At 42.4% G+C, this 10,459-nt stretch overlaps 1 protein-coding gene across 4 annotated transcripts in view; it reads right to left on the reverse strand.

Annotated features, from left to right (window-relative positions):
- Positions 1-4,611: 4,611 nt before the first annotated feature.
- The window catches only part of LOC106652212 (nephrin), a 163,235-nt gene continuing 157,387 nt past the window's right edge, over positions 4,612-10,459 (reverse strand). For all 4 annotated transcript variants that reach the window (XM_023461019.1, XM_023461018.1, XM_023461016.1 and 1 more), the window contains one exon: positions 4,612-8,398. In XM_023461019.1, coding sequence (XP_023316787.1) covers positions 7,988-8,398 — 411 coding nt within the window. In that variant the 3' untranslated portion in view covers positions 4,612-7,987. The remainder of the gene's footprint in view (positions 8,399-10,459) is intronic.

Raw genomic sequence — 10,459 nt, forward strand, 5'->3', positions numbered from 1 at the left:
CAGCCTAGCTGCTGCTAGCTATGGGGAGGGCTTTGCGCGAAAATGAGGATTATGCTCTCGACTGAAGAGCGTAATGCATCCAAAGCAGTAGTGGCGGCGGCCCCCACACGCGCTGCTCCTCTAACATTGCACCTTGAGAAAGTGCAATTTTTATAAAGCCGCGAGCGCGCACATGCATGCGCCAACTCAGCTGCCGCTATACCGCCGCAGCTGCGTACGTAGCATATACGTGGGCGTGCTATACCGTCTCTTGATATACTAACAGAGAGAAAGATAGTCTGTATGTGTATGTGTGTGTGTGTGTAGGTGCGCGCGCGCGGGATCATGGTGGATTTCTTTTGAATGAATTGCTGAAAATCCGCTGGATATATATTATCCTCCGTGTATCTAGTTTTTTTCTCTCTCGTCTCCTCGCGGCGCGTTTAGTCTGATCGTAAAAAGTACTATATACGTAATACATTACGAATGTTTCATACATGCGAGTGTATCTCCTGCTCTCTTTTCTTGAAGAATTGAAAATTCAAAATTGCAAAGAAAAAAGCTGCAGCACACCGAGCGTCATCGTCGCAGTGTGTATGTATGTACCTAAACACGTGAACTCGACTGTTCTGGAAAAACGGGAAGTTCCCTCCTAAACGTGTCGTTCGCAGATATGCTATTTACACATTGGTACACAAGGAAAAATCCGAAGATTGCCTGTCCTCCGGGCGAAAAAAAGAGAGGAGGAGGAGGACTCGACGTGTGACAATTTCGTTCTCCTCGACGACGACGACGTGTGGAAGAAGTTACTCACCGATATATAAACCTGTCGCCTTTGGACTAGTACAGTTGGCTTGGCATATATACTCACGCCGAGTAGGTCTCGCGAGCGATTAATCAGCCGAGTATATTTTCCGTGAAATTTAAACGTATATAGGACTCTGAGCACAGCAAGTGCGCCCTGGTGGCGCGCGAAGCAGCCAAGTGCATAAAGCGCAGTAGTATAGTAGCAGATGTTTACATGCCCGATGCATGTATAATATATAACACGCGCAAGTGAGCTAATTTCTCCCTCCCTGTCTCTCTCGCTTACACACTCGGAGGAGCGATGACTCGAAATGCGCCAGTTTCTCTCGCATTAAGGGAGGAGAAAATGGAGAGAGAGAGAGAGGGGGTGGATCTCTCGCGAGTATAAATAGCAAAGCGAACGAGCGATCTTCGAAGTTTGATGGAGGTATTCCTGCTAACTTTAGAGGGACGCACTATACTCGATCGTTTCCATCTTATATCTATGTATATTATATAGGATGGTGTGGAGCTTTGGCTGAGCTGGTATACATATCGCTTGCACACGGATTCATTGCGGCTTCTCGAACCTGACAGGAGCAAATGACTAATTTCATCTAAATGTTATAAAGGATTGTGTATCAACGCGAGGGAAATCCTCGAAACGAGGAACTTGCTGCCTTCGCAGGATAATCCACTCGATACGAGACTAAGCTCGCGCTTGTGCTTATAGCGCACACACAGAAGGGCGAAAGATTGCCGCCTCGTGCGCTCAGTGAATCGTTACTAATTTTTTAATCCATAAAATCAACTCTATATCCGGCCTTTCATTGGACGCCTCGTATATAGTAGATAGCAGCTATAAACCACGGCAGCAATTATACATACTTGTTATTAATACAGAGCAGATCGCGGGAGAAGAAGCCGCATATTATACGCACGAAGTCGACGAGAATCTCGTAAATCTTTCACGTCACACGTACTTCGTCGTCGTCGTGCTCGACAGAGCTATGCTGCTGCTTCTATTGCAATGAAAAATTTCTACATCTGGTGCTGCACAGCCAACTGTGCGATGATGCGAGCACGCAGCAGCATTACGTATAATATGACGAAAGAGAAGTAGAGAATCTTAAGGATTGGTTATGTATAAGTCTCTCGCTGCTGCTGTATGCATACATGTTATTGTGTGCGTGTGTGTATGTGTGTGTGTGTGTGTGTGTGTGTGTGTGTGTGTGTGTGTGTGTGTGTGTGTGCGACGACTGTGCAGCGGCGAATGGAAATCGGATTTTACGGGAAATTGAAGAAGGTTCTTGGATGACAGCCAGTCGTCGAGGAGAGCGAGAGTGAGCTCTATGCTAATGGCAAACTACGCGCGGCGCACATATGCTATGGATATTTCGCTCTCCTTGAGACATCTACACACGCGAGCTCGTGTATAAGAGCATACGTTGATATTCCAAAGCCAGCATTAGAGGGATTTATTAATTTTTTTTGCAAAATAGTAGTGAACAAAATACGCTGCCGAAATTGTTTATACCTGTAAAAAATTAATACTTACTCATAAAAATATACGTTTCCAAGGATGGAAAAATATTATTTTTAATCCTATGGAAGAAACCATGGATGCGTGTACTTTTATTTGCTCGCTGCGATGAATGAAAGCCTCTGGCCTTGAGCATTTCTCAATATCGTATATTTCTACGAGGACGTCAAGAGAGAAAAAAAAGGAATCATAATACTCCGCGCATCGACTCCTTTTGTTCCTTGCTCGGTGGTTTATATTTTGCAATAAAATACATATCAAATTTTTTTTTCTTATAATATATATTCACCAAACCTCCCCCGTGGTAGCATAAACAGTCGCTTTTTTATGCAATGCAAAAAAACAAGGACGCGCGGCTAATGCACAGAGAGTAGAAAAGATGATTGCTCTTCTCTGCGTACGTGTGTGTGTATTAGTATAATACATATTTGGAATCTTCTATTATAGGTACATACATATTCTTTGAAAGTCTCTTTAGAAAATTTCAAAACTCCTTTATTGTTACTTTCGCCGTTTATAATACATGCTCGCACGCGTACGCTGCTGCTGCTGTTGCTACTGCCGCCCCTGCTGCTGTTGTGCATACGCGCGCGGGTATACACAAGCATAAATACACACACATATACACATGCAGCAAAAGATGATTTTCTTTCTCTACGTTTTGTGCTACTGTTGCTACCACTGCTCCACTACCTGCAGTAGATATTTTCCCTGCAGCTTCTCACTCGTGTTTTTTTTTCTATTCTGCCTCTATGCACAACAGTAGTAACATCACTTTTTCCATACATACTCATATATGGATAAAATTGTTCCGTGCTATATAATGTTCGTGAAGAATTCAGAGACGCTAAAAGCACTTTTGCACTGTGTGTGTATGTATTTGTGTGTGTACGTACTTGTGTGTGCACCATGCGCGCGCTGCGCAGGAAAAAAGTGATGCCTTGCACTAGCTCTTCGACTTTTCCTCTAGAAATGGAAAGAAAAAAAAGGAAGACGCTGCGTGGCAGCGGCAGCAGTACGAGAGAAAGAAGAAAAAAGAAGAGATTCTGAAATTTCCATATAGCCAGTTTGTGGAGAAAAGGAGGATCTCCGTTTCGCGACCGGCTTATTTTTCTATGCTCTCGCAGAAGAAGCAGTAGCAGCAGCACCAGACGCCAAAGTGTGTATATGCGTGTGAATAGAGAAGATGCATGGATATTTCGTCTCAAGTGCTACTATACACCCATCCCGTTGTTAATGCATAGAATGTCTGTTATGTGTGCCGCTGCTAATGCACACGCGTGCACAGCAGCAGCAGCAACAACGAAAAAAAAGAAACCTCGGGCTGAGTGTTGAACGTCGTGAAGATAGGGAGAGAAAAGTATAATTTGCACGAAAAATTCCCGAGTCAAGTGAAGAAAAGCGAGAGAAAAAAAGTTTTTAGACGAGATAAAGGCTCACCTTGTGTATATATGTATGCCACTCGTCGAAGACTTTTTTTGTTGAATACCTATTGACTTCAGAAGAATAAATAAGCAGCTTTTCTTCGAGGCAAGCTGTGAGAGCGCAAATAATTGTATTCTCTAGCTACCTCTATCTCGGGCGTAAAAGATTATCATGGCCAAAAAAAAGTTTTAATACTGTTAAAAGCCCAATTAATCAGTGGCATATCGTCGAGAGTACGGCACAAAATAATCATACAAAATCCAGGTACCGGCCGCGAATGAAAACATAATGAATTGTATATCGTGGCTGCGGAGTTTGAGCACCAGCGCCACCGCAGCACAGCAGCAGCAGCCGCGGTTAATATTTGGTAATAACACAAAAATAGTTCGCGAATGAATAATGAAGCGAGGTCGCTCATTCGGACGCTGTCGCTGCCGTTGCAGCGCAAGCTCGAAGACGCGAGAGTCGAGTAAAAATAAATTATATTCTTCGCGAGAAAGCAGCTGCTGCTGCAGCTGCTGTTGGCCCGTGAGCACGCGCGCCGCTTCACAATGAATATACGGTGTGTTTTTGTCTTCCGCTAATTCAGTTAAGGACAATTAAAAGTCCGAGTCGACGGATGGCTACGGCGGTGGCGCGCGCGCGCATGTCGAGGCACTAAGTACCAAGTATTTTAATTCGATTAAAACCTACCTCTTTCCATAAGCTCGAGGCTAGCTAGCCCCGACACACGCTGCTGCAGTTCATGGGCTGTTACGGCTGATGATAATCTTGATGATAAATAAATGTTTCAGTGAATCGCTATAGTATTGATGATTGGGTATGAATCATTGAATGAATTTGGAGTAACTCTGTTGGTTATTTTGCTTCATTTTCCGTATCAACACGTTTATTTTTTTTCATTAATAATACGATGACGTATGCAGTGTTTATAGATCTATTATTATCGTAAATACAGGTATATGGTCGTCGATTTTTTGTCGTTACATTTATTCAAGTTTTGTCGGAACATTTCATTTTTTTTCAAAAAACAACACACTTTTGCACCAGTTACATTACATAATATACACATTTTATGTACAACGAAGATCTCGATTTGGAACGCGCGCTCTTTCACGGCAGTGAGCCGAGTTGCTCAAGTAGTACAGATAAACGTGCGTTCAGCCATCGAAAATATTCAATAAAGACATCGTTAGATTTGATAAAATTTTCCAATCAGTAGGCATGCGCGAGTGCAACAATATTTATAGATTAAAAAAGATGACGATTTCGGCACGCGCTCGCTTGACACTGATATATACATCGTATAATTGTTTAACTTTATTCAATAGGAATTCCAAAACATGGCGATTATTGCATAATCGCGCCAATATATCGCACACTCTCGACAAAATGTATTTCTCTTCGTCACCTAATTTACAAACTTATTTTTTTTCTTTCAACTCTCTTAACCATTCGTGTATATTATTTATATTTATACATAAATTTCATGTGTATAATGCATATTATTAGGAGTTTCACTCGTTGGTATGACAAAGAAGAAAAGACATACGAGTATACACAAAAAAAAAAGAATAACTTACATACGCCTGAACTGGAAAAAAATCAAAAATCAAATAAACCTGTTATTCTTTCTCGCCATTTTTATACGTATTTCACAATATTCTTCGACCATATTCGACGCTGACATTTCGTATTTTTCCTCGTTCACTGTCTGTAGGGTGTGATAAATACAAAAACAGTGGGTCAGTGAGTTCTCTACGTAAAACGGCGAGCGAGCGAGCAAATAATGTATATAGCGTATAGAATCCGAGCGAGTACATATGAGCGAGAAAAAAAATTTGTTCCCTACCCCGAAAAGGTGCCAGAGATTGGTTCACTCAACGGGAAATTCCGTACCGAAAATATTCTCTTCTCTCTCTCTCTCTCTCTTTCTGTCCCTCCACCACCGTGCACAGTTTCACGGTCGCGTACCAAAATCTGCGAATCGTTAACGAGGCGCGTGCTCGAAATACCCAAAAAAGCTACGGCGAGCCCGCCGCGAACTTTAAAATGTACATTTGCGTATTACGAGAACGCGCGACGCACTGTTAACGATGAGGACATATACGTATATGCACAAACGTATACGTGCATGTATGATAAAAACACGAAAAATAGGTTTTGAAATGAGTTTACGCCCGCGCGCATACATAAACAAGGAGCAAAAAATTGATAAGGTTTCGGGAAACAAAAAATGTATTTCTTCTATTCTAGCGTATACACCGCAGTATTCGCGGAAAATTAAAAGTATAGAGTGAAATCGAAGTTCTGTTATTTCGTTCTCTTTCTTTTCCAATACATGATAGAGTCGCAATTGAGCGCACACCTAAACCTATCCGCTCAAAAAATACAAGGACACATTCAGACAAAAAAAAACCACTCGCACACATGAGTTAAGAAAAAAAGCTGCTGCTCTCAGCAATTTTTTCCAAACGTTTGTATAATATATATATGGTTTAATGGCACACTCGCATACTGCATACAGAAAAAATTTGTTATTTTTTTCTGTAATGATAAACTTTTTCTTCGTCGTTATTCGTTTCTTTTTTCTACAATACTCGTAAACATTATATGCATATACTTCATTTTTATATGTCAATATTCAATTCGTTTAACGCACTTTGGAAAAATATGTATGCTGTACAATGGATTTATATTACAATATAGCGATCGAAATGTGTCGCGCAGAACTTGGGATTTCGTTAATAATTATTATAATTCACTAGACACAATTGCCGTATCTTTCTTATTATCGTTATTTTCGTCAAAAATCCGATTTCCTTCTTATACAAGTCAATTTGTCCTATTTAACAATTCAAAAAACGGAAGCCAATTCACTAAATTATTACTTCGCTCAACAGTAAAATACGAATTGTCTCGAATATTCTCTTGTACAATGTATATCTATGCGATTTCTTTCTCTGGAGAAAGATCTCCTTATTTACAACGTACGAGTTAGGTATCATTATTGTTATTTACAAGGCTCACTCTCTCCCTTCTTACTTTCCGTGCTCCGTTTGTACCCCCATCCATGAATTCTCGTTCGTTTTCACTTTTCTGCTTCGCTTATGAGTGCAGAGGGTAGGGTGGAAGGGGTATATTAATTAAACCGAATGCAACCGAAGAGCTCTTAAACGAAGTATGTGTGTGTACTAATTATAAAAGTGCGCTGATATTCCGAACGTGTGTTCTTGCGCGCCGTACGCTATTTTTTCGCGCGCTCTGTATTTTCTTTTATTATTCAGTCAGCGCGACTCGACGAGCAAGCGCGCGCCGCTCGCGTTTCCTTTTCGAATGTGTCTATGCACGCTGTGTTAGCCCGCTAACTGTCGGGAATACAAATGAGCCGTGTCAACAAGTTTGACCGTTGTTGCTGCGCCGCTTTATAATCCTGCACATGTATATGGGCTGCTGGGTCGTTTGTCACACGTGAGGCATGCCCCGTGTGTGTGCCGCTGCAGCCGTACTTTTTCACGCGTATAAACTGTTTTACGATTTTCGCTCTATTGTCGCGCAGTTACGCGGACGCGCGCCCCCGTACACACACGTACATAAAGGAGATAGAAACAATTTTTCTGCTTCATTGGACTTTCATTTATTACGTATGGAAGTGAGCAAAATGACCGTTATATCGTATGTGTGTGTGTGTGTGTGTGTGTGTGTGTGTGTGTGTGTGTGTGTGCGTACGGGAAATCATATTGGTCATGAAAATTGCTCGCGAATTTCGGGGAGGACTTTTGTTTGACTTTTATTCGAGAGTACACGTTGATTGATTTTTCAACGTTCGAATTACGCGGCCCGTGTTCGCAGTAGTGTCCTTTTCCGTATTTTTGTACGTAACGGTAACGAGCTTTTCAAACCGTACAACTCGCTGCAACGATTAAAGAAAAGTAAAGTTCAAATTACGCACGGTCGTCGACGAATGAAAAAACATTCCACGCGCCCGAGAGATCCATACAGTGAATTACAATTCCTTGACCTACACAGCGTGCGCGAGAGAAACGAACGAGTTCATGAATGTGTACATACCTTGATAGCCGCTTCGAATAGAGATGTATATCGCAAAAACGTATCGTATATGTAACAACAACCTCTCTCCAATGCGCAAATGACGAGCGCTCTATAATAATAATCATTATAATTACGCACGAAAATTTGTCGACGCGATCAAACGTAATATTCGTTGACGTTGAGGGCGTCGGTATCCCTACCCTATACGCAGCTCTCTTGGCTCGATATCAGGGGCGTCCTCACGGTCACGACTTCTCGGGGATGGTGCTGCTTCATCAATTGCTCCTGACAGGGTGTGCCGACGCTGCTACCGTGTAGGCTGCTAGGCGTCGACGCCACGGAATTCAAATTGACGCCTCCTCGTTGCGACGTCGCGGTGTGATCGATGCTCGCGTAAATCGTCGCCTCCTTGGAGGGATAAGGCGGCGGCTTGGTCGTCGTGAAGCCGGCCAGACTGCTCAGGCCCAGCAGTTTGGTGCCGCCATCGCCGATTATTGGCGTCGGCGTTGACGTGCCATTCGTCTGGTGCTTCGTCGTCCCCGTCGTCGTAGTCGTCGTGAGGTTCGACGGCCGCGGCAGGCACAGCTCCGCGTACGTAATTTCCCCGCTCAACTGTTGACAGAGAATTGGAAAATAATTGAATTAAAACGTTGAAAATTGACAATTGATTCATTTATCCACGGTGTAATTTTGTCGTGTAACAGAATAACGTTGCAATGTCTGTTGATGAAATAATAGAATTGTAAACGCGTCTATTGTTTACGTCAACTGCAAGCACGATGCCCGCGTGTGCCAGCGATTGTCAATGACCTCTCGCTCACGCAAGCTTACCAAGATTTTACGATTAATCCATACGTAATATAACGTGATTTTGACGTAATACCGCAGCACATCCGTTTACAGATGTTTTACAAAGAATGCGTCATTAACAGACGGACTTTGGAAATATCAAACTAGCTATAAATTTTCATCGATATCGAATATACATCTTGACAATCGAATTGACATCGATAAATACGAGCTCTTTCGTTTTCTTTGAATATATAAAGTTCAAACACGAGTAAAAAATTACTTTCGTAAACTTATGCGAGCGCACGCGGAAACGTTGCGTATTTATGCTGAGCCGTTGCGCCGTGTATACATTTATAATACTCCGAGCGAGTAGTGGATATAGAAACGGGGAAATATACGAGCTTCTTACAGTTAAAATCACCATTTACTATAATAGACAAGCGCTATATACCCGAGTATATGCACGTTTTGCTTGGCAGCAGAAAAATGATCGTGGAGCTTTTATATTCTCGGCCAACACTGCGGAGAGAGAGAATTTCCCATCGAAGAAATAAAAAGTGGCGCGCGCGCGCATGGGATTTTATTTTTCAAGCTGTTGCATCTCTTCGTTTTCGTCAGACGCGTATGCGAGAGCATGAGCGTATATATAAGGCGTAATTCGATTTTTATCTTTGTCTCTTTTTCCGTTTCTCTCGCGATGAAATATATGGTATTTGCGCGGTGAGCCAAAAAATTTTTGAGACAAGTACTCGCGAGAATACGCATAAGGAATTGGACGCGATGAAAGACTAACCCAAAGTTTTTTGCCATAACCTGAGGCTAAAATATATACATATGCTGAAGAGCTAGAGAGAAAGAGAGAAAGATAGAGGCAGAGAGTTAGCGGGCTGTACACGCGGCATACGAAAGTCGAGCAAGTTTTCATCAAGTTAGAGAGGGAAAAAATTATTTTCAGTTCAAAGTAGACGCAGAACGTATGCGAGACTCGTGTATGTATACATGTATATTCAGTATAAGGATTTCAAGCCAAAACTGCCATTCTTTCTCAATGTTCTCTTCTTGCGACAGTTGTGCAGTATAAACATGCTTCCTTTTTTACCCTCTTTCTTACATGTGCATGTGTTCGGTGAGCGTAGGTGAATATAATATACACGAGTAGTAACGGTGGCGCATGTTTTACAGTGCATGATGTATTTTCTGTGTGTGTATGTGTGTGTGTGAGGGCGCGCGCGCCACAGTAGTAATGCAGCTGTGTTCCATTTTGCGAAAAAAACTTTCCTCTCTCTTTCTCTCTCTTTCTAGCAAAAGAGATGAAAAAATTTTTTTACTCCTGACATTTCCACAGATAGAATTTTTTCTACTACTTCTTTGTCTACCTATGTCGTCTTCTATGCACTCTCTCATGCTCGTAGTCTCTGTGTAAGCGTGTACGTGGGCACTGCAGTACATTACGTAAATATTTCACGAGTCGAGTGTTGGCCCATCGTAAAATTAATTCGATATACCCGGGTTTTACGATCTCGTTATTAATGACAGAAATATTTAGGGGGGCTTAATCAAAAGACTCGCTCGCCCCTGCCTTTATTCCGAAAACGCACGCGTGCATGGTACCCGCGCGCGCACTTCAGGTCGAGAGCGCGCGAAGCGACGAGCTTTAACGGTTTAATCTTTATTACGATCTGGCGTAATCATCTCTCTCGGAGGGCCTCGAATCAAATACACGCACGCCTCGCGCGAGAGAGAAGCACAATGGTGTGCTTATACGCGGCCAGTAGTATGTAGTTGTATAGCCGCGCGCGCTCGTTGCTTTCTGCGTTGCTATGGTTCGCTGTAAATTTTGAGAAGCTCGTTTAGGAACTAATTAAGCTCGAAGTTGGGGGG

Source organism: Trichogramma pretiosum, unplaced genomic scaffold, assembly GCF_000599845.2.
Source record: "Trichogramma pretiosum strain Unisexual culture from Peru unplaced genomic scaffold, Tpre_2.0 scaffold18, whole genome shotgun sequence".
Taxonomy (NCBI): domain Eukaryota; kingdom Metazoa; phylum Arthropoda; class Insecta; order Hymenoptera; family Trichogrammatidae; genus Trichogramma; species Trichogramma pretiosum.